Source organism: Xiphophorus couchianus, chromosome 2 (assembly GCF_001444195.1).
Source record: "Xiphophorus couchianus chromosome 2, X_couchianus-1.0, whole genome shotgun sequence".
Taxonomy (NCBI): domain Eukaryota; kingdom Metazoa; phylum Chordata; class Actinopteri; order Cyprinodontiformes; family Poeciliidae; genus Xiphophorus; species Xiphophorus couchianus.
The window spans coordinates 28,038,172-28,061,810 of NC_040229.1; the positions used below are offsets into that span (position 1 = coordinate 28,038,172).

At 40.5% G+C, this 23,639-nt stretch overlaps 2 protein-coding genes across 2 annotated transcripts; one reads left to right on the forward strand and one right to left on the reverse strand.

Annotated features, from left to right (window-relative positions):
- The first annotated feature begins 11,432 nt into the window (after positions 1-11,432).
- On the forward strand, positions 11,433-16,627 carry psma1 (proteasome 20S subunit alpha 1). The gene is made up of 10 exons (XM_028027324.1): positions 11,433-11,556; positions 12,434-12,478; positions 12,552-12,653; positions 14,005-14,108; positions 14,784-14,872; positions 15,364-15,434; positions 15,521-15,650; positions 15,729-15,808; positions 16,190-16,294; positions 16,378-16,627. The coding sequence occupies exons 1-10, from the start codon at positions 11,554-11,556 to the stop codon at positions 16,438-16,440; spliced, it is 792 nt and encodes a 263-aa protein (XP_027883125.1). The 5' UTR covers positions 11,433-11,553; the 3' UTR covers positions 16,441-16,627.
- A 75-nt stretch (positions 16,628-16,702) lies between these two features.
- Positions 16,703-23,116, reverse strand: ric3b (RIC3 acetylcholine receptor chaperone b). Its single transcript, XM_028027296.1, has 6 exons — positions 22,367-23,116; positions 21,548-21,768; positions 21,371-21,449; positions 20,615-20,708; positions 20,396-20,526; positions 16,703-18,032 (listed from the first exon to the last, which is right to left on the reverse strand). Exons 1-6 carry the CDS (start codon positions 22,485-22,487, stop codon positions 17,650-17,652), a joined length of 1,029 nt encoding a protein of 342 aa, XP_027883097.1. The 5' UTR covers positions 22,488-23,116; the 3' UTR covers positions 16,703-17,649.
- Positions 23,117-23,639: the final 523 nt, after the last annotated feature.

Here is a 23,639-nt window from a genome sequence, read left to right on the forward strand (position 1 = left end):
TTCCATTAAGAATCTAGGATTTTATTAATGTGACTTATGTGGAAAAATATTTATTTCTATGTGTTTTGGACTTTCATCCACACAAAAACTCTGTTTTATGTCACAAAAAAATGATTAATTATGAAAACTCCGACCAAAGTGTAGATCTGAGAAAACTTTGTAGTCGTGTTTACGTGTAGACATGGAAGAAGTGAGATTTAGGGTCCCGCGCAGTACACTCTGTGACAAATAATGTCACACACTTGCCCCAGTCAACGTCGTCTTGTGTTTTAATAACTTCATATTCTAGTACGCTGTTAACCTATACATTTGTCCACACCAATGAACCTCTTGGCGCCATATTTAATTCCTAACAGGAAGTCGTGGTTGTTTTGAAGGACTCTGATAGGTTTTAGCTTTGTGCTACACTGCCCCCTATGGGTTTAGCATTTTTAAAACAACGCTCAGTGGCATTTTTGTGCAGCTTCACGTGTATCAAAACATTTCTGATTTCGTGTGTACGATATTTTCTTTTTAAATGTGACAGACATTCATGCTTATAAAGCTGAGTGCACAAGGCTGTAGTTAGATATATATCTTAAATATATATTTTTACAATTTATATTTCAGAACAGTAACAAACTGAAAATTGTGGTTTAAGCAACTGACCATATCAGGACTGCCCTTTTAATTGCATTTCTTAATAATGGCACCTTTATTATTGCATGACTGCTGTCATGCAGCCTATGCAGAGTGACTCAGGCCGGCAGCACCGTCAGAAGCTGGGCAGAGGCGAGCAGCTCTTCCAAAAGTATCTTAAGGAAACTTGGCACTCTTCTTTGGAGTCATTTCAGATTCAATCACACTTGATCAACTTGGACCGGATCCGGTGGTATTTATAGAAAGTTAAACGTTATGCGGTTATACAGCCTGGCCCAGACCCAAGAGCTCGCTATTTATTTCTGCCTCTGCAGCAAAGCAGGGAGTTGAAAATTCTTGGCTAAGCTACAGTTTAAAAAAAAAACTGTCTTAAGTAACAGTTGACATTTTCACATTTTTATTTACTTCCATAGTCCGTTACTAGGGAATAATCCGGTGTAAATAATTGACTGATTAAGTTGTGTAAAACGTCAGCAGGCAGAGCCAGGAAAATTCCACAAAGTCTGTCTCCAGATTTATTTTTCTCCTGTGACATTCAAGGCAGTTAGCAGACAATAGACTATTAAACTCCTGACCCATTAACCTTTATTTTCCTATGTTTCAGCTCCCTCGCTAGCAGTCTGAAAGTTAATGAGTCAGCTAACATGACAATAAAATTAGCAAGGTGTTTTAAGCTGTTGCGTTTCTGATGCCTAGAAACAGGCCAACTTTCCAAATCAGCAGAAAGCATTTAAAAGCACCCTTCCCTCCTAAAAGCCATTATCGCAACATGATAGATCTCGAAGCGCAAGAGGCCATTAAGGCAGTTTAATGAATAGACTAGCCAGAGCAGCCAGGTGTCTCCAGAAAAGCACTTGATCACACGCCTACAAAGTTTCAGCTCTTTGCTTCACCGGCTGGCGCGTTTCTGAATGAAAGCTCAGTGGAAATCCGCAGCGGGGAGCTGAAAATGGCCTTCATGCGTTTTGTGCAGAAAGCCATCCCACAAGACATAACCATGTCTATCGGTTATTTGAACTGATTTCTCAAAATGCAAAAGCAAAAGGCATAAATATCAGCCTGGGGTAACCTTTAGCTTATGACAGAGTCCTTGGCTGTGTGCTGGACTTCCTCCTTCCTGCTAATATTGACTCGTTCTAATTTGCTCTCATGCTCGCTCAACTGGAACCAATGGTAGGTGGGTTGCATCATGTCAGAATAAAATGCAAGGCTTCTTCAAGCCTGCATGTTTTGCATTTGGAAAATTTGTCGCTGTCAAAGTGTTATGCCACACGAACGTTTCTCTTTGTTACAACTAGAAATAGTTGTAACAAAATCCAGATTTGATGCTACAGACGACGCAAACCAGCACATGCAATGCCTGACATAGAAGATAATTACGGTTTTTAAAACTGTTTAACAAATAAAACCTAATCAACCAAAATTCAGAATCATATCCTCAACTCCAGCATATCTCTGGCTGACTTCTAACTGCGTACAAACAGAGAGGTAAAAGGGAGTTGCGAAAGCAAATGAGGTGTGTGGTACTCGATTACATTTTTCTGAGTAACTTTTTTGAGAACTTGTAACTGTTTTGAAATATATATATATATATATTAGGAGTATTTTTACTGTACTTTTTACTTTTACTTGAGTAATTTTATTATGAAGTATTCCTAATGTTTTAACCAAAAAATTCACCAGACACAGACACACATCTGCAGTATTTGATAAAGTTTCATAAATTTTATGTTGATAAAACCTGATTTGGATTTTTAAAAAAAAGTCTTTTGCCTGATTTATATATTTTTTTGTTAATTATTTGAATCATTGTTATTTTTGTCCTTAAAACACCAAAATTTGAGCATGACTTCATATTTTGGTTCGCCTGATTATGCAGTTCTTAAATATTAAATTCTTGATAATTTGATCAGTGACTCAGTGCTTGAGTCGACTTTTTACCAAAACCTTTTTTACTCTTGCCGTCCAAGTAATTTTTTGGACGGCTGCTTTTTACTTTTACTTGAGTAAAAATGATGTTGAAGTAGTCCTACTCTGCCCCCTTGTGGTGGGGGGGCGTTGGTCACCTGGGTGAGTGCTGGTGCAGCCGAGCTGACGTAGCCAGGCTCTGTGGTTGCTTTGGGTTTCTTGGCCTTGCACTGGGATTGGGTTGGCTTGTTTGCTTGGTGGGGGATGCTGTGGACAGGTGTCTTTTCTTTTTTTTTTTTAGAACTCATTTTATAGGCAACGAGTTCAAACTGGTGGCTTCACTAGAGGTAGTCAGCGGAGGACAGAAAGGTTTCTTATAGACGGACTAATAGATCTGAGAGAGTCAGAATTCTTGGTGGTTGCTAGGTGATCAAATGTGTATTTCATCAAATAAAAGTATTTTTAAATTGTACAATATGATTTTCTGGATTATTGTTCAGATTCTGGTCCTAATGGTTGAAGAGAATCAAGTTTGAAAATGACAGACCTCTCCGTTTTTGTTAGTTGGAAAAACTTGAAAAATGTATGAAAAACTTGTTTTCTGCCTGTACAAATGTGTTTCTCCTTTTTTACCAGTTATGTTTTGCTCAAAGAAATGGCGCTCTTCACCAGTTAGTGCAGCATCAGTTCTTAGCCTCTAGAAGCAGTGAGTCGCTGAGGTCTAAAGTTGACATAAACGTCTACATTTATCAGGAAAGATGAAAAATTATGACTCATAAAGAGGATAAGCTACCAGTTTCTCCCAACTTTTTGTTCCCCCCTACTGCTGCTGCCATCAAAACATCAGTCATCATGAATAGAATAAAAAAAGTTTAAGTTTGGGATAACAGCTGACGGAAGACATTGTTCTCATCTCACACTGCAAGCGGAACATACTATAACTATAACAATAACAAGAATAGTAAGGCAGTAAATATCAGTATGTTTCACCGTAACATTTTTCTACATCATTGTTTAAAAAGGTCGTTTCCGACCCAGCTCCCTTTTATAAAAATCACAATCACCGTTTCTGATGGCAGTGTTTCACCCTGGAGTTTATAAGTTACTCCATAGTGGCTTTCTTCCATGAGCTTCTCGCATCAGACGATGACTAACGTCAGAGGCCGCGTTCACTCACCGCTGTGACATTCCGATAGCCAGTTGTTGTCTTGAGTTACGAGAGCCTTTAAATGTCAAATGGGAAACGTCTGGGTCATCCTTTCAGTGCAGGGGTCAAATCAGTAAGTGCAGGTAGTCAAGCAGTCTCCGAGTCGCTGAAAAACACTCATCGCACGATTTGTCTTCAGCTTTGTCTATTTCTCGTAGAGCTCCGGGCTTTTTATTATTTATGCCACTGTCAAGCATACAGGTGGAAACGTATTTTAAGGCTGTGTCTTCGGTCTTCACCGAAATCATAGGGCCAAGGCAAGAAAGGAAAGACCCCAGAACAACAACTGCAAAGTCCTAGCAAGTATCTAGACTTTTAAAAAATCTGCAGCGAGAAAAACACCAAGCTCACTTCAGCAAGAAGAAGTTTGGGAACATTGTCATTCATACGTGGCTGTGGGGTCCGAAGTCAAGGATATTTTCCAGGCTTAATATTCCAGGGCGTTTCAAACCCAACAACTCTCTCAGACAGAAACTGGTTCCTCCCAAAGACAAAACACCAGGGGTAAAACGCTGAGACAGATTCGTGGCAGTGATGGTTGTTCAGACCTCGTCAATGCAGAAACAAAAGCAACATAAGGTCAAACATAGAAGAACAAACTCATTAGTTCAAGAACAAGTGTAGAGTATGAGGGACAGCTGTTTGAAGATGTCGATGGTGACAATTAGAACAAGGTAGGACGTTGGTTTGAGGAGTGAAGGAAGCCATCTTTGTTAAACATAAAAAACCAATACTGAACATAGGAGGTATCCTCAGATTTGATCTTTCTAACAACTACTCTGCAGGCCTGACTGATTTCCCCGGGTGATTTTATACTTACATGTACACCTTAGGACACGTGGCCAAAACAACTCATATGGGATTGTTAGGGAGACGCTTGGATCGTCAAGCAACAACACAAACATTGAGCTGAATGGAAGGTAGGACCAGGTGCTTTAACTGTCCCGTTAGTGTTGGTTTACAAATGACTGAGCTGTCTAACGTCCATTAAAGACATGCTGTTGTTCAGACCTCTCAGGTGTTCTGGTTCTGGTCTGCTCTGCATCAACCAGAATCAGAACCAAACATGGAAAAGCAGCATTCGATTCTAATCTGCAACAAACGTCCAGAAAACTTCAAAAACGACAAAAACACTGAGTTCCTTTAAATAAAATGCAAATTTTAAAACACCAAATAATTTGTAAAAAAAAAAAAAAAAGCAACCTATTTTTATATTAACTGAGTTCACATGCAGTATTTAATATGTTTTCTTTGTCACTGTTTTATTTACTTTCCTTTAGAATAGCCCAAAATGGAAACCTCTCGATCTCCGCATATGAAATGCAGATTTGAAAGAAGTTTTCAAACTTCTGTTCCGTGAGCTGCGTTCAGAGGTAATCAGAACATTAAAATGATGGATGCTGGTTCTCTGGCACTGGCGTGGCCGCACTTCCTGGCAGTAAAACAATAAAAGTGATAGATTGAAAAATCCTAATGACATAATGACTGAAATCAGCTTCTCCCAGAAAACGCTTTTCCTCACAAAGCATGGGGTGTACTTTTCCAGGGAAACTTTAATGGCACTTTAACTGGTATGTATTTCTGTAAAATCACAGGTTTTAAAACAAGTCTGGTTCGGTTTGGCCACAGAGATGGTCTTTTCCTACACTTAATAACCTCTGGGTAATTTTTCCAACCCAGATTTTGGTTAAATATCAACCAGTGGATGGGCATTTTAGATATCTTCTAATGTCTGTCTAATGTTAAGGCTAGCTGTAGCTAGAGGCTACCTCAGCAAGTAGTGGGGTATCCACCTAAGGTTATTTTAGGACAAATTAACCTACCCGGGTTTTCAATTGTTGGAGAAAGCCGATATACTTCAGCTTGAAGTATTTCTTACATAAATACAGAAGAAAACATGGAAACAGGCTCTGGTCACCTAGCTCCTTTGCTGTTTAGGTTGTTTCAAACCTAAACTTGTCAGAAAAAAAAAACGTTTCTTTATATTTCTGAACTTTTTACACCAACCATGTGTCAAGCTTATTGGCTTGACGCAAATTTTCTGTGTTTAATGCTTGGTCTACTGTCAGGAAATCTGGTTTTAGGACTCCAATTGATAATTTGATTTTATTAGAGGCCACAATCTGTCACGTTGCACAAGAATCAAAGAGTCTAAAGGGTGATTGAAACCGCAACAACAACATATGTACAAAATGTTTTGTTTAAAGTACAAAATAAAGGAAAAAAGGGATGAAATGATAATATATATCAAGTTTTTGAGACCACTGAGTCTGCAGCTGCCTGTTCAGTTTTAACTAATTAGTTATTTATGTTCTTCCTGTTAGCGACTTAGCCAGTGTATGGCATCAAACATCTGGTCTGAGCAAAAAAACATATAAACATTTAAATCTGGATAAAAAGGTTCCTGCTCAGTATGAAACACTACTAATTTAATTTGACTATACTGTCTGTGTTGTCAAAGTGTGAACATTGTAGATAGCTAGGACTAGCTTGCGCTGGCTAACTAGCAAATTGAAGGCTAAAGTTATCTCAAGTTATCTAATTCAATCTCTTGGGTAAACTAATGTCATTAACACAATGACATAAAGAAATGACATAAACAGAACAAATTTACCATTCTTCCTTACGTCATTCGGTGAAACAAGGTTATCAACAGGTTGTTGAATCCAGTGGCGGGCCGTGAATTTCACACCTAGGCCTTCAGTAGAGCTCCGTCTGAATCAATCCAACCCTCAATAACTATTTTATGGCTATAAAACTTCTACAGCTGCGACACACATAAAAAAAGCATAAAAAATAACCTGATAAAATTGCAATATTATTTAGGAATATAGCAACATTTTACTCACCAAAAATCCTGATTATTTGTACACAAAATCCATCCTCCTTTCTTTCCTCAAGAAGATTTCAATTACTCTGTTGTGCAGATTATCCGTGTGTTTCAGTTCCATGAAGAAGTCCTTTTCTATCGCCATCGAAGCTAATGCTGAAAGTCGAGCCTGAACTATCGTATTTCTGGCATAAGTTTTAGTTAGTAGACTGAAAGTGGCGGACAAATTATTTTCCCGGTTGTGACAGGCTTGCTAGCTTCGGTTGTTAAACTTTGCTTAACAATGTCCAGCTTTTCTTGAAAAGTCCGTCTTGAAAATGGCTTTGACAGTAAATCTCCAACCAAATCCATTTCTTCTCCTCCTTCACCCATTGTGGGTTGACAAACCAGCTATTAAATCAACACAACAATATCTTGGCTTGTGCAGCTCGCTACAGATGCAGTTTGCTAGCTCTGGCTAGTACACTCTTTGACTAGCCAATCAGAGCGTGTGAATACGCTGACGTTACACCTGCTAGAGGGCCGCGGTGTCGCCAACTCAAAATCTGATTGGTTGAAGCAACAGTTTGATTGACATTTATTTTATGCTACAGGGCCCGCAGAACTGATTGTGAAGGCCTCCAGGCAGATTTCTTTGACCCTGGCAACAATTAGTGGCTGAAATGTGATTGGCTAAATGCTTAAATATGAAAATACACGCCTGGAAGCAGCGCAACCAGGGGGCTAGCAATGAAAGGAAGCGGACAGACCATTTCTAGTTATTTAATACGTATTCATGGACAAAATATAATTAATATCAGTCTGTGATTCAGATATTTTTAGGCCAGCAGAGAAGGCCTTGCAGGCCCTGACGGCCCACCACTGGTTGAAGAATTCAAAATGGCAGCCTGTGAAAAACGTTGAGCCTTGTCCTCCGGTATTCTCTAACTTAAGAACTACTAGACTTCTCTCCCACCAGCTTTAAAACTGCATTTATGTTAACTACCCAGCCCAGCAGTCCTTTCTGTGGAGGTGCAAAGACAGAACAACAGTCTTGCTGATATTATTAAGAGCAGAATGTGCTTTTTTAATACCTAAAAGCATCATCAGCGATTTACCATCTCAGTGCTGCACAAGCGCAAAAACAGGAAGCTGACAGCAGGGAACCGAGTCTCCCCGCTAACCTTTCTGCTCGCACCTACAAGCCCAGGCTCTTAGCCGCAGGAAATGTTGGAGACAATGACAACATCCAGTATGAGGAGCTATAAACATAGTGGTACGGCATAAGATCGAGAACTGGTGAGCCTTGACCTTCTTTTCTAAGGTCGGCTCTCAGCTTAATGCGAACCTGGCACTTTTCCCACCCATTAACCCCGGTCGTTTCCAGGGATCAAACCTGGACCTGTTTTAAGAAACAAGAAAGCGAGGTGTAAGTTTCCAAACTAATTTTGTTCTGTAAATTAATGACTCCAGTCCAGCTTAAAGAGATAGTTCCAAATATTTAAAGTAAAACTGTTAAAATGTCAAAAATTTTGTACTTGTTGCAGTGTGAAAAGCAATACGAAGGTGTTCACTTTAGCTAAGAAATTATTTCATGTTCTCTTTATTTAACTTCTATACCAGACAGTTATTCTGCCAGAAAACACTTTGCAGGATCTGTTCTCAGTACTTGTTTCACCCAGGAGAGTCATCGATGGCGCACCACCTCCAAGCTTAATTTCCTGTAGATAACTGGCTAATGCAACCATGGCAATGATTTAACGATACGGACTGAGAAAATTGTCTTCATTTAGACTACTTCAAAGTAATTTTGCTTTTTACGCCGCTTTACTTTTACGTCAAAAAGCTTTTCTAAGTGGAAACGCTCTGTTCTTAGTATTGGTGTCTTGCAGGAAAATCACAGGTGAGGCACACAAACCTACCTCAATTTCCCAGGTAAATAATTATAAACTGTTGTGTAAATGATTGCCCAACTCAAGCGTGACGATGATTTGTTTTAGAAAATAGAGATGTTTTAAGATGATCGGGGTTTACACTAGCGAAGACGCCAAGACAGCTATCTAGTGCAAGTAAGATATTCGCTGGTTATAATCGCTCAACAGAACCTCATTCCAAAGATTCGGAATATCTTCAAAACAACAAAAGAAGATAGGAAAAAAAAAACAAAACAAGTTGAAGCAATTACATCCAAAACTGGTATGGAAACGAATATTTCGCCGTCACTAAACAAACTTAAAAACAATGCTTGTTGGGGTGGAAGCAAACACACTGCATTCAGCGGTTAAAGGCATTTTCCTTCAAGGCATCATCTCCAGGTCTGCTGTGTGTGTCTTGGACCCGTCGCACAGTGACTCAGGCTGCTCTCCATTTGAAAAATTAAACAGCAGAGAGGGAGGTGGGTGGAGGTGGGTGGAGGTGGTGGCGGTGGAAGAGGCTGGAGTTGGCGGCGGCTAGGGAGTTGGCAGAGTTAAATGAGGGCCTCGGGATGAAGAGGGAAGAAAAAAAAAATTATAAAATAAAATAAAACATGCTGAGCTCAGCACAGCCTTTACAATCTCAATCACAGAGGAGGGAGCCGGAGAGCTGATGTAATGGCTGAAGTCGTGCCGCCACCGCCTTGGCAGAGGGTGGGGAGCTCGTCAGCACGGCCGCACTAATTCACCCCGCCACACACACCACCAATCATAAGATCGACCCCCCATGCCGGATCAAGGGTACATCATGCCATCAGCGGGGTGGGGGGGGGAAGGGCGGGGTGAGTTATGGTCAAGTGTAAGAGCAGGCGCTCATAAGGTCCAGGATGGGAGATTTAGTGACACAATGAGAGAAAATTACCCCTCCTCCTGATCCCCCCCATGCAGCCCTCTCTTTTTGCACATTAGAAAATGTATTGAGATCCTAAAGAATACGTACTTGTTACACCTTCCTTGATGACTGAACACACTCCTCTCTCTTACGATCAGTCTTGGGGGCAATCAAGTAAAAATATAGTTATGGATTTCCGGGAAAAGAAAGGCGGCCGGTGTCGAGAAATTTTCTGGAGGTCAGCAGGTGGTGGTTGAAGAGAAATATTTTTGTTTTTTACAACCATGCCATGAAGCCACGCCAAGCCTCTGGTCACTTTTATGCAACGTTTGTGCAAAACTGTTCCACGAAATGGAAATTTATTCTCAAACGATACTTTAAAGCGGACATTTCATGCTTTTAAATACTTCTTTTTCATATTTAAATCATCCATTTAAAGTAGGACCTCAATGTTCTGGTCTGAATTCCTGGTTATTGCAGCTCCACAGTCCGCTCGTTTACCTGTTCTGAGGGGTTTTACAGCAACTCGTTTTGCAAAGGGTTTTTTTTTTAATTGTGATTGAGATATGACACGACACGCCCCCCTCCTTTACACCTTATTCGGCCATTTTTGTAGTTTTATAGCAGCGATACGATTATATACTGCAGATGTCAACAACGGAAGACTTGTCCATCGTATCTTGCATGTTGGACCCAGAGTCTGACTCCGAGCAGGAGAATGAAGACTACGAACATGCCGAACCAGGCGTTCAAATGAGTGTATTGCCATGGTGTACTTACCGTATTTACACCCTTTTTATCCCTACCAACTACCTACAGTATGGAGCGTAGTTTAACTACAGTGTCCATGCATGTCGGATACCTTTTCAAATAGTAATTAGCATTACACAATATGAAAGAAGTAAACAAAGGCTCAACATAATTGAGGAGGCAGCTGACGGGAGCGTCGAGAACGTCACTGAAAGCATTTTAAATTTAAAGGCTCAAAAAGTGGATTTTGCATATGTCCCTTTTGAAGTGCACAAGTAAAAAAAAAACTGACAGAAATTTTCTTTGTCAGAACAAATCAGAATATCCTTTGAAATTACACCTGAACGTAAAAATGTTTAGGTTTAAGGCATCCGAAATGTCATAAGTAATTATAAGACATTCACGGTTGTTGTCTACAGGTCCGCTGGGTTTTCTTCGCTGACGTTTCTTCAGGGAAAGCAGTTAGTGGGTGTGTCCAAACTAAATTGTTCTCCAAGCTAAATCTGGACACACAATAATAACTTATGTTCCGCCACATCGAATCAAAACTGGGGAGAGCGTGCAGTGATTTCTTCTAAGTCGCTACTGCCACCTAGTGTCCGAATGCTGCCATTGCGTGTCCAGGATGAAAACGGATGTAAGACGTCAACAGTTAAGCAAACTTACGTTAGTTCGGGCCATGTTTACTACATGAAAGGTATGGAGGCACAATTCAACTTCACGTTTTTATTTTGTACATTAGTAAAACTGTAGTCGAATTCAAGGAAATTTCACAGAAATGGTTAATTTTTTAAAAAGTCCATTGTGACATAAAAATACATATTTTAGAAATAATTACTGTGGCAGCAGATAGCAAATGTGAATGTCAATGGACATTTTTCTTTCTTTTTTTATTTTTTTTTAAATTTTTTTTTTTAACATATTTTAGATTTTATTTACCTTGTGAGATAATCCAACAAAAAGTAGTGAATCATTTTGAAAAGGAGTAGGAAGCTACAAGATTTAAAAATAAATCTTTTTAATAACTATGAATCTAAAAATAATCATGGGCATTTCTTTTCAGAAGACGTAAGTCCGCTGAGATATGTCGCCACTGCTTCTGCTTGACTAATAGAGACTGTTTTTCGCAAAAAGTCAGGATCAGTCGGATTTGATGAATTGGGATCTTGAAAAGAAATGTTTGTGTCTTGCCACATATTCGTAAATGGTTTGATAATAATAATAATAATAATAATAATAATAATAATAATAATAATAATAATAATAAAAAATAATTAAAAATTTCCAATAAAATTAATTGTACTCGGGGCGGGAGACCGATGACTGATTTGAAATCGGCACTCTTCTGCTCTCCCCTGTCATCACATCCAGGAAGAACAATCGAGTATCACAGCGACACAGCCTGCGCAGGCACTTGGACATTATCAGAGCAGAGATGGTAGGTTTGAACGAAGCTGAATGCCGCTTTATCACTTTAGTAATATGCGATATGTACATTAACAATAAAATGTCTAGTTAGTTATTGTTATGTCGCTATTTTTGATCAGGGGTTCATTTAGTCACGCTATGCTAAGCGTTAGCCTGCTAAGTTGTGTCTGCACTGTGAGTAAGCAAAACAGCTTCAGTAGCTGTTAGCATTACAAGCTGTCTCAGAGGGAACACGAAGCAACTTTTCTTTAAAGTCCACTGTGGGGTACTGGAGAACACGTCTCCTTAAACTACATGATAAAACCCGAGAAGCTTATTTGTGTCATTTTTAAACCGTCGGCAGCGGGGTACAGCCGAGGTGCTAGCTGAAGTTAGCCGCACCAGATTGAGTTAGCATAAATGCCCTGAGCGGAGGGAGAACCGTGGCTTTACTTTCGCTTTGTCTCAGGTCACTTTCTTTTTTATTAAAATAACATGATATATTTGTGTTGCATTCTTATATGTAAAGAAATTCGCTTGGAGAAATCTTTAGATACATTTAATGTGTATATTTTAATCCAATGTGTATATATTAGGCTACAACCGCAGTGTAGACTAATAAACGGTTCAAGCTAGCATAGGCTACTGAGTTGTCATCGTTTAACGGGTTTATCAATTATTTAGCGGCTATACGGTCATTTAAAACCCCTGACTAAAGCTGCCCAGGCTACAGACGGGCACAGTACGTTTTACCTAGAAGGTTTTTTTTTAAACACACATATTTTCATAAAGAACTTCGTGTTTATGGAAGACAATTACGTGCGTCTGGTTCTGTTGTGTTTGTCCAGCTATCAAATTGTATAATTTGCTCTGCATGCCTTTTGACGTCTTGCTTGTTTTCTTTCTAGTTCCGCAACCAGTACGACAACGATGTAACAGTATGGAGCCCTCAGGTGAGTTTCCCCCCCGCAGGCTCCAGTTGCACCGAGTTCAAGGCCGTTTTCTGAGGCGCTTCTGTGTCCGCAGGGTCGCATCCATCAGATCGAATATGCCATGGAAGCGGTGAAGCAAGGCTCAGCAACTGTGGGACTGAAATCCAAAACACACGCTGTCCTCGTTGCACTGAAGGTATGACATACAGCCCTCTGGGATGGGAAGGGAAATGTGATTGTTAGGACTTTAAAGATTTTAACAACAGAGTAGGTGGTTCTGGTTGGATGTTTACAGATTGACAATAATTGTTCTTAGTACTGATGAAGTTTCTGAAAGGTGCGGGGGGGGGGGGGGGGGAGGAAACCCCCAACAACAACAGATTTTTCAGTATTTGACCTGCTAACGACAGATCAGAGCTAATTACAACCTCTGGTTCATTTACCAAGGTGTTTACAATCAATACTGTTTTCAATTCAAATTCGAAAGTACTTTACTGTTCCCAAAGGGAATTTAAATGTTGCTGCAACTCATATTAATTCAGGATTCTCCAAAGAGTTACTGTCGCTGGTGATGGCTGCGGGCAGGAAGGGTCTCCTGTAGCAGTCTGTGTTTCAGCGTGTGTGTGAAGAAATGTTTTTGTAACCTCTGCTTCATAATAAATAGGCCTGTCACGATAAGCAATTTTGCTGGACAATGAATAGTCCCAGAAACTATAACTATAATTTCAAGTATTGTCATTTTGAAATGATTTTGAGCTAATATAATAATAATAATAATAATAATAATGTCATATTAATGGAAGTACATGCCCCCTAAGATGAAAAAACGTTAATCTCCAAAGAACGTTTAACACTACAGCTGGAAAACATTTCAAATAAACGAAACAACAAAAAATTGAAACGAATTATGAAGTCTCTGTAACAGAAATTGAGTTTGAAAAAATATGAACTATTCAGCTTTGACAGGGAAAACAGGCAAAAGGGGCCAGTTTTGTAAAGGGAAAAAAGAAAAGCAAACAAACTACTTTGCACTAGGTGTCAAATGTTTACAGCAGATTTGCAGCATGAATTGATTTACTGCTTATCGTGTCTGGCTTAATAATATTATATAAAAGATGAGCTTAATGTCCTGAGAGTGAAGCCAGGATCATTGCTGTTTTCCTGAAAGTTTTCTCAGTTTGCTAAATTTGCCTGTATAATAAACTTTGGGAACACCACAGATATTTTCATATTAAACATAACCACACAACTCTGTGTATGAAATGAACTCCTACGTGACTGATACCCATGAAATTTGACTTAGTTTTGTGTGAAATAAAATTTTATCTACCAAACTTCCTGATGCCTTTTCAGAGAGAACAATGTGCTTGTGTCAGATTACTGACAGAGCTCATTAATTTTAATCATTCCTTTTGTTATCTGTGATCTTAGCATCTCATTTCGTTTTGGGAAAACAACACCTTCCAAGCAAGATGTTTGTGTAAAATGTAAAAAAACACTTGGATTTGGTATGGTCACATAATGTTTTTTGTTTTAATTCTGAACAGAGAGCCCAGTCTGAACTGGCGGCCCACCAGAAGAAGATCCTGCATGTCGACAGCCACATTGGCATCTCCATCGCCGGACTGACTGCTGACGCCAGGCTGCTCTGGTAGGACATGAGGGACGTCCATCACCTGGATCTAGCTGGACGTTGGACATTTCGGAGACGTCAATAAAACGCTTGACATATTTTCTTTCTCTCAATATTATGGCATTTAGCAAATAAAAAAAATTCTGGTGATTCTGACTGAGCTAAAGCAAGAGAAGTTTGGTCTGATTGAGCTACAGATTATCCAGCCACTCAGCTCCTTCAGACTAGCCAGCAGCAATTAGCAAACATCTGGTGGAACTGAGCTTGTTCTAGGAGCTACTTCTCAATGAAACACTGGTAAAAAAAAAAAAAAAAACAACTTTCTTAAAGGCTTACTAGAGGAATGATGTTGAGATGACTTCCTGGAGGCGGAGTTTCAGAAAGAGCAGGAGTTTCTTAAAAGAAACAGGCCCAATTACAAAATCAAATTTCTTCTGTCATATTTCATGTGTATATATATATATATATATATATATATATATATAACATTTTAATAACAACTGAAGCTAACACTGTGCTGTAAAATGCCACTATGCGCTTGGAATATCTGGACTACTTCCCCTTTAAACAGATGGATTTTCTCTCACCTCCATCTGACAGACATCAAACAGGGAACATGTCTCTTAACCAGATTAAGCCTGCTTGTATGTTTTGACTAATCAGACCTTTAACCTTTAACCTTCTCTCTTGCAGTAACTTTATGCGCCAGGAGTGTTTGGACTCGAGATTCGTCTTTGACCGACCCCTTCCAATTTCTCGTCTCGTTTCACTCATCGGCAGCAGTATCCTTTCTATTGTCAAAGTTCTCATTTGAAAAATAGTTTGAACTTTAGCATCAGTATTGGGACTAAAAAAAAATCCATACTAAACCACTGAAAGTGATGTGGATCCCAATATATTAATAGCACACAAGCTTCTATCCATTGGATTGAGGAAAATAGACGTGTTTCTACTGGACTAAACATGATCATTTTAAGTTTATGCAGTTATTAATTACTGCATAAACAAAACGGACAAAAACAAATATTGGTATTGGCCCAAATTGGAGAGCAGACTTTATAAAGATCTGTGATCTGTCAAAAAGCTTCCTCTTGACACTAATGTTTGCTGCCCTTAATCTGCTTTTCTATCACAAAGCAAGTTACATCACAGAAAAAATGCCGACTCATTTCCAGGAAAAGCAATGAATAAGGGAAACAAGCAAATTCAACGCTTAGCTAAATGTTTGTTTAGCCTTAGAGTGAAAAAATAAGATCCTTAACTGAAACCATAGAAACCCAGATTCCCACACAGCGCTATGGGAGGAGGCCCTATGGAGTCGGGCTCCTCATCGCAGGCTATGATGTAAGTTTCTGCCGTTTGGATTTACGGAGTTCCAGCGTTAACTTGAAGCACGATAAGTGGAGTGATGAGATCTTTCTCTCTGCCAGGACATGGGGCCTCACATCTTCCAGACCTGCCCATCGGCAAACTACTTTGACTGCAAAGCCATGTCGATCGGAGCGCGCTCCCAGTCTGCACGCACCTACCTGGAGAGGTGCATGGACAAGTTCCAGGACTGTAAGAGTCTGATTTGATCAAAAACTCATTTAGAAGCGTTTTGTGACATCATTCAGCGGTGACCCTTGTTGTTGGCAGGTGCTCTGAATGAACTGGTCCAACATGGCCTCCATGCCCTCAGAGAAACGCTCCCCACCGAGCAGGACCTCACCACCAAGGTACCAGGTTCCCTCTCAGCCTGCTCTGGCCAAACGTTTTACAAAATCGTCAATTGTAAAATATACATTAAAAAAAACAAAAGAAAACAACTCACAAAAAGAGATTTTTTTCCCCCTGCATAAACAATAAACTAAGAAATATAAAATATTTGAACTAAACAAAGAAAATCGTTTTTTTTGTGGGAAAGGAAGGTATAAATCATTGTAGATTTAAAGCTTCATAAGGGTTTCGCATGTTTTCCTTACTGGAATAAAGGCAACCACTTTGATTTATTTTGGGCCGCAGTTTGGACACCCCTGCCTTTCAGTGCCCACCATTGTTTAAAATCAGCAGGGAGGTTTTCTGTTTGGGGCGGTTTATGACGAATGAATGTGTTGCAGAACGTCTCCATCGGCATCGTGGGTAAGGACACGGAGTTCACCATTTACGACGACGACGACGTGGCGTCTTTCCTGGAGGGGCTGGAGGAGAGGCCGCAGAGAAAGGCACAGCGCTTTGGCTCGCATCACGCTGCTTTTCGTCTGAAAGGATATCCGTGAACTAAAACACAATCTGTATTTCCGTCCAGGTCGCTCAGCCTGCAGAGGGGCTGGCTTCTGGAGAAGCACCCGATGAGCCGATGGAGCACTGAGGGAGCAGAGCCTCCGTAAAACCCCCAGACCAACCGGATGATGCGGATCTGTAGAGGAGAAGGCTGTCGTGATGTGCCACTCACAAAACTGTTCATTCAAATTAGTCTTTGCCTACATCAACCCATGTAACGTTTTTTATTGTATGGGTAAAATCTACCATTATAGTAATAAACATCTTTTTTTTGAGTTGTGCTTTTGGTCTTTTTTTTTTTTTTTTACTGATTTGAGTCCAAAACGTTTGATCAGACGTTTAAACGAACGTGAAATAAGAGGAAGCAAAAGCGTTTATTGTCTTTCAGAATATCTTAGTATTTTCTGTCTGAACTTGTGTGCTTTTCTGACAACAGCTTTCTAAAACATCGTCATACGTTTTCAGGAAAAACCTTTTTCAGTTTGCATGCTAAAATGTAAAAACGTGGAAAACACAAGGAAGTCTGGAAATGTTCTAAAAAGGGTAACGGCAATCCTTAAACCTGTCGTCTTTCTGACGTGGGAAACGCAGGAGCAGATCAAAGCCAGAACCACATTAAAAAAATTTTATACAATAAGTTTCTTGCATGATTACATATCTGCACAGTTCATTTGCAGTTTTTAGTTTGATTCTCATTGGCCTGGCTCCATAATATATAAATATTTTATAACTTTTTATTTTAAAAAAAAACTTGAGCTTTTAACAGCTTTAGATTGTGATAAAGTAATAAATTAGAGCTTATTGTTGACATAACTTTCCAATTCTAAACATTTGCCTTCATATGTGAACAACTCCTGCCCAGATGAACTTGCTCTGTGTGATACCAAGTTCTTTGACACAGCAGCATGTTATTGCCTACGCTTCTGTCCGGCCCGGCATCTATGATCATTCCACTCTAAACAGAACATTTCAAATAAATCATTAAAAGCCCAAATTTAATACACCAGTGATGATTGGCTGACAGTTTTTGTCAGAAATAATAAATCCCATAAACAGGTTCCTGGGTTAAAGTCAGTGTTGCAGTATGAACTCGGCTTATTAAACGGTTCATTTAAATGCTACTTTACGATACCAAACCTTCAGGTAGAGCCGTTCCTGACGCTCAGGTTCTGCTCTCTTCCAGGTCAAGGAAAGATTACCATGGCTGGTGTTGTCATGCTAACACCAGCTGCCATGCTACGGCCAACCTGCCGAGAGCTCCTAAAGCCCGAGCTAACGTTGCTAAGCCTCATGGGAGTCAGGGTGCAGCTTTCTTGGCCTTCCTTCTCTTGTTCCTCCGTCTCACTGAGCCGCCGGATGTTTCCGTCGCCGCAGGTCGGCTGAGCTCGTGGACTTTCTCCTGCTCCAACACGGACGTCACCTTCAGGGTGAGCTCCAGCTCCTTGAGGACCCCGGCCAGGTCAAGCTGAGCACCTTCCATGTTGTGCTGATGCTCCTTCTCCTCCTCTTTTGCTCTTTCTTCAGTGTCTTCAGACTCTTGACCTTTAAATCCCCCCAGAAGGTTTTCCTCCTGGTTGTCCGAAGCCTCTTCTGTTCTGTCTGCATCAGGTTCTCCTTCTGGGCTGTGCTGACAGCAGCACTGGGTACCGTCCCAACACGGGCGAGGTTCCTCTGGATAGTCTGGGAAATGTTGCAACAAATTTAGTCACAAACTTTTTTATATTCCACTAATGCCAAAAAAAAAAAAAAAATTTGCAATTACTGTTTCCAATTAAAGTCACGCGTGAATATGTTTGTTCCCGCGATAAGTCATCCTCCTACCACTTCCTTCTTTGTCGTTTCCGCCTGTAGTAACATGCAATTATTGATTTTCCATTACAAATGGCTAATGTTGAAAAAAGGTTTTGCAGTGACGGTGTTTCCATTTAATAAACACAATTAAAATCACACGTGAATAAGTTTGTTCACACAATCAGTGGCATCATCTGGTTGTGGATCATGTGACTTGAGTGATGCAAAAAAAAGTGTTTCCATTAAAGTTTGGTGAAATACACAAATTTTGATAGAGCCAAAAAGCCAACTCCTAGCACAAAAACCTTTTATCGGAGAACATTCTTTTTTTTTTTACTTGGCGTTTCCATTAAGCAAATTTATTTTCATAATTCCAATTTGCGCAATTATGTGGTCAATGGAGACCTAACTACTGTTTCCATCGCAGTTTTGCTGTCGTGTTCTGTGTTTTCTCTGTGTTAATTTCAAATTTTCAGTGTCTCTGTGTCTCCGTGTTGTCCTGTTCTCCCCTCAATTACTCCCAGGTGTTTCTTGTTCCCTGATTACCCCCAGGGTATTTAGTGTCACCTGTGTCTCTGCGTCTCTGTCGGGTCCTTGTCTTGCAGTCGTCTAATGTGCGTTCTGTCCTCGGTGTTATCCAGTCGTTTTAACGGTTGCTACCGGCGTCGAGCCCTGGCTTCCGCTCGGCCCTGCTGCCCGTTGCTGGACTGTGTTTTTCTTTATTAAAATCACTTATTCATCTTACCTGGGTCTACAGCGTCTGCCTCACCGCCTCTCACCACAAATTCATGACATTTGCGAATTTTCAAATTTCGACACAACCAAGAAACTAACTCATGTTAGCAAACCTAAACCTTTCTTTTATTATCAAAAAACATGACCTTTTTTTCATCTGGAATGTTGCAGCAAATTCATTTTCGCAATTCCGGTTTGCGCAATAAAATGGTCAATGGAAACGGGAAATGTAGCTGGTGTTTCTATTGCAGTTTTGCTAAATACACTAATTTTGATACAGATGAAAAATGATCTCATACTAGAGCAAAAACTTTTTAGCAAAAAAATTTGTTTTTCTCAAAATTGCTGTGTTTCTATTGAGCGAATTTATTGTTGCGACTACAGCTATGGGCTCTTTGCACCTCAGCTTCTGCGTTCGAGGAAAAGCGGCTCAATCGTTTCCGATCTATTGAAAAAGGCTCTTTACACTCGGTGTTTGCAGGGCTTGTCCAAGGTAACAATTAATGATGTACATCAATCCGAAGCTCTGACAATAAGCTGGAGAAAGGTTTTAAGATGTTCGCCTCATTATACATTCACAGATACGAAGGTGAGTTTTACTTTCTTTAAACTTTGTGGCTAACATTAGCTTTAGCTTATGCTAGTTGGCAATATTCTCTGACATTTTTCTTGTAAAAATGTGCTATTTAAGTATCTAAACATTTTTCATAATTCATTAACGGACAATGTTTTTACCTTATGTTCAAGTATATTACGTGGTTTATTGTCGTTAGTGTCAGAGACCAAGTAACGGGGATTTTACGGTTCAGGCTTTTTGCTTCTGAAGCACAACGGGCCCATAGCTTAGCATTAGCTCTGGTGTCGGAGTTCTAGTTCAGCTGACGGTTCAGGTTCAAAGTTGTTGCTTTTAGAAAAATATGGCCGTGTTCCTTAAGGTTTCCGTGTTACTTCGCTTTATTAGTTTTGCATGCTTCTTGTGAAGCAGGACGGTGTTTACAGCAGTTTGTACAGGCGGATCAGTTGCTCGGCTGTCTGGCTCTGGTCTGCTCTCTCGTTCCCATAAACTCGATCATTCAGGCTGAATACAGAAGTGATTCCATGGAAATAACACAGAAAGCTCCTTTACCTTCTTCTTTAGGCTGAAGAAGTTGATCCGGAGTGACGTGACGGTTGTAAACTTTGCTGTGCGGCTTTAGCTTTAACTGGTAGTGACGAATATTTACAAGCCATTGTCTTCTTAATTCAGGATCGTTTGGAAATCCATGAAAACTTAAAAGCCCATTATATTAGGAAGGCAGCAATGTGCATAGTATTGTTTTATTTGCGTCTGAAATAAGACTTTGTCTTTTCTAGCTGTCATGGTAACTCAAAGCGAAAAAAGAGAGCCGCATTTGCGCATGCAGTTGTGACGTCAGCGCGGCAGGTGCAAAGAGCCCATTGTGGTCAATAGAAACACAGTTATTGAGTCTTCTGAGCTAACTTGTTTGGAATATGATGAGTTTGCAACATTCCCTCACCGTCCCAGCCTTCCTGGACCTTCTTCTCCGGCAGGATCCCGTCCACCAGCTGGCCCTCCTGCATCACTCTGGTTATCTCCGACAGCTGCTGCAGCAGACTCTCCTCCTGGTCGGCGGTGACCCCCGTCACCCTGCAGATGCAGTTGCAGTTTCTAGTCTGTTTTTCCAGAGTAATGCAACCTCAACTCAAAAAAGTAATTATTTTAGCAGAAGAGTCACCTGTCAGGACTGTGGTGGGCGCTGGAGACGATGTTCTCCATCACCAGCTCCGTCTCCCTGAGCTTCTCCTGCAGCTGGGCCAGCTCGAAGTCAGCTGGGGGACCGAAGAGACGAGACATTCAGACGGTGTGGAACCAATCGTACAGTCAGCCACTGCCAGTTCAGGAATACTGAGTTCTCCTGTGCTCCTTCCGTAAGTTTTAGGGATGAAAGTATCAGCTAGATTCTGCATGGCTACCTGGCTTTTTCCAGCGTTTTACAGTCAAAATAACAACCAAAAAAAAGATTATTTACACAATAAAAACATTTGAGACATTGTTCCCAATATTCACAGGACTGAAATTCCTTTAGGTTTAACATGTGGAGAAATTACAACAAACCCAGGAGCTTCATCTGAGATTCAGAATGCTAAATGTTTAAGTTCAGAAATAGATCGAACAAAGGTGGTTTCCTCGGAGAGGTTGCTAGGATTAAGACCCGTCTTTCTGAAACAAACATGGCAACCCAGCTTAGGTTTGAATAAATAAACTAGATCTCTGAATGACAGAAGGGACGAAAGTATAGATGTTGGCAAAAAATAAATAAAAAAAAGTACAATTATGTTAAACAATATTTTAGGCAAGCAAGTTAGTTTTTGTATTATTATTTATAAAAGTAATGAAAGGGTAAATCATCCAAGGAAGTGAATACTTTTCACAGGCAAACGGTATCCAGATATTACAAAATCAACAGGTTTATTAATGAGATGAAACTCACTGATCTTCCTCTTCATGTTCTCAGATCGATGTGGAAGACACCTTCTACCTGATGGCTTGTTGTTCCCTTTAGATGTGATCTAAAAGTACAACATTCCCAATGATTCCCACATCCTGTTGTTCTGGTTAGTAGAGCTCCTTCCTCAGTGTCACATGATTTTATTTATTGTTGTTTTACCTTAAATAAAATGTAGAGGATGTAGAGTAAGATCCCAAAGCCGTACACGGGGATAATCTGTCCCGCCAGGTTGGATTTGCCTCCGGTCCCGGTCCCGGCTCCTTTAGCCCTGGACATGGAATCAGAGTTATGGGTTCTGGAGAACCCGGATCCCGCTGCCCTCTGGCCACGGCCCTCTGGAGCCATCTGCCGGTGCATCATGGGAGGAAAACGGCCTGAGCCTGCAGGGAAGGGGCCAGGTTGGTAAGATGGGTGTCCAACCCAAACAGAACCAATGAAATATAAACCCAAGTGACCAAATACTAGAACTATTCTCTACTTTTCAGCAGGCTTTCAAATGATTTGGAAATCTGTTTTTATTATTTTATTTTATTTTTTTTCAGTTCATCTTTTTTTATGTTTTTACTTTAGTGGCCTTTATTTCACGGTGAGTCAACAGAGAAGAGGGTTGTGAGAAATGGGGAAGACAGACAACGGGACTCGAACCTGTGACGGCCGCGTGGAGGACTGAGGCCTCCAAATATGGGTCGCGCGCTCAGCCTCCTATCCGTTTATAATGTTAACTTTTCTTTACGCTTCCGAAAAAACTAAGTACATTCAATTTCTGACTTGGGTGTTTTGGCGCCGCCCGTAGGGAGGAAAATGCGATTACAAGACGAAGAATGATACAATTGTCTTGGAAATATTTCATGCCTCATAACAGAATAAACACACCATCTTTATTGTGGTGTGATAGAATTATGAACCCGCCCGAAACCAGGATACCACCAAATCAAATACAGGGACGGTTTTACGGTTAGAAAATAAATGGCGACGCACCTTCTGGCCGCTCGGCAGCATCCTTCCTCCCCCTGGACAGCAGCATCTTGGGAAGCAGCAGCGCCACGCACAGCACGAGGCACGTGGCGAGGGTCACCTTTTGAAACGTTGACATTGACATACCGACAGGTAGGCGGCCGCCTTCCGGCAGCAACGCCGCGTTAAACAAACAGGTTGGAGTCACAAAAATAGAGAAGACATGATGGAGCGGCGGGGCTTCCTCTTTGACCGCAGGAGCGGAAGTGAGAATGAACGGCAATTACAATGATTTACCGCAAGGGGTCGCCAAGGGACCGTATTTTAAATATCAACTGACAGAGAACGTGAAGAGTAAAGTATTATTAAAATGGAAAATAATTGAGCTGACAAATATTACATGGGCTACAAATGTGGCTCCTAAACTACACAGCAGCGTCTTTCTTGTGGCTACAGAGAAAAATTACTGGGCTGTTTACATTTTCACATACATAGCTAAAGGTATGAAATTCAAATTCTAAGATACATAAAATGTCCAGGTGCCCCAAGTATCTTTTACAAGCACCATAGTTACAATGAAGAAAGTGTCATATTTCACCAAATGTTTGACCTAAACTCAAACTGTAATTTTTCATAACAAGTGTGGCTATTTTTTTCTCCACCACTAGAACACCCACAATAAAAACATTTTGGTTATAAAAGCAAGTCACGTAGAGGACCAGGGCAGACTGGAACAGACAGATTTAGTTTCAGGTACCAACTACATTTCATTGGAGTTGGAGCTGCACAACAGCCACATCATCTGCCTCGACTGCCAAGAACAATCACCAAGGAGAAAGAAGGATGTCGGGTAACACCTGAACCAGCCAGTAGTCATTTTACAGGTGGTGAACATGGTCAGAAAAAAATGCAATAATAAACACCAACCAGAAATATAAACAGAACGGTTTAACCCAGGTGGCACTGAACACTCAGACAACTTCACGTGAACATTGCCGTGGCGTTCAAACGTTAGCTGAACGTCCAGCCAATGTCCGCTGAACACTGGCTGGACGTTTGTTGAGGACGCTCATTGTTCCCGTCATCGTTTGTTTCAGCCTCCATAATCGCTCAAAACACGAGGCTAACTCCCTGCTTTAGTTTATCTGATGAAAATGCTTCAGGATTTGTTCAAACACTGATCTTTTTATTTCACACAGCAAACTACTAAAAAAAAAAAAAAAAATCTCCCACTCGAGCCTCCTTCTGCCAGATCTTATGACACCAGGTGACCGAGATGTTTACTTTGCAGAAACAG

Bases quoted from the DNA above. Each gene is read 5' to 3' on its own strand.
- ric3b (XM_028027296.1), bottom strand. From the start codon at position 22,487: ATGTCAATGTCAACGTTTCAAAAGGTGACCCTCGCCACGTGCCTCGTG. The intron at 21,450-21,547 runs GTAAAACAACAA...TTGTACTTTTAG, and splicing joins TCCTCTACATTTTATTTAAG to ATCACATCTAAAGGGAACAA. The intron at 20,709-21,370 runs GTGAGTTTCATC...TCGGTCCCCCAG, and splicing joins GAACATGAAGAGGAAGATCA to CTGACTTCGAGCTGGCCCAG.
- psma1 (XM_028027324.1), top strand. The intron at 12,479-12,551 runs GTGAGTTTCCCC...CTGTGTCCGCAG, and splicing joins TAACAGTATGGAGCCCTCAG to GGTCGCATCCATCAGATCGA. The intron at 15,651-15,728 runs GTAAGAGTCTGA...TGTTGTTGGCAG, and splicing joins CATGGACAAGTTCCAGGACT to GTGCTCTGAATGAACTGGTC.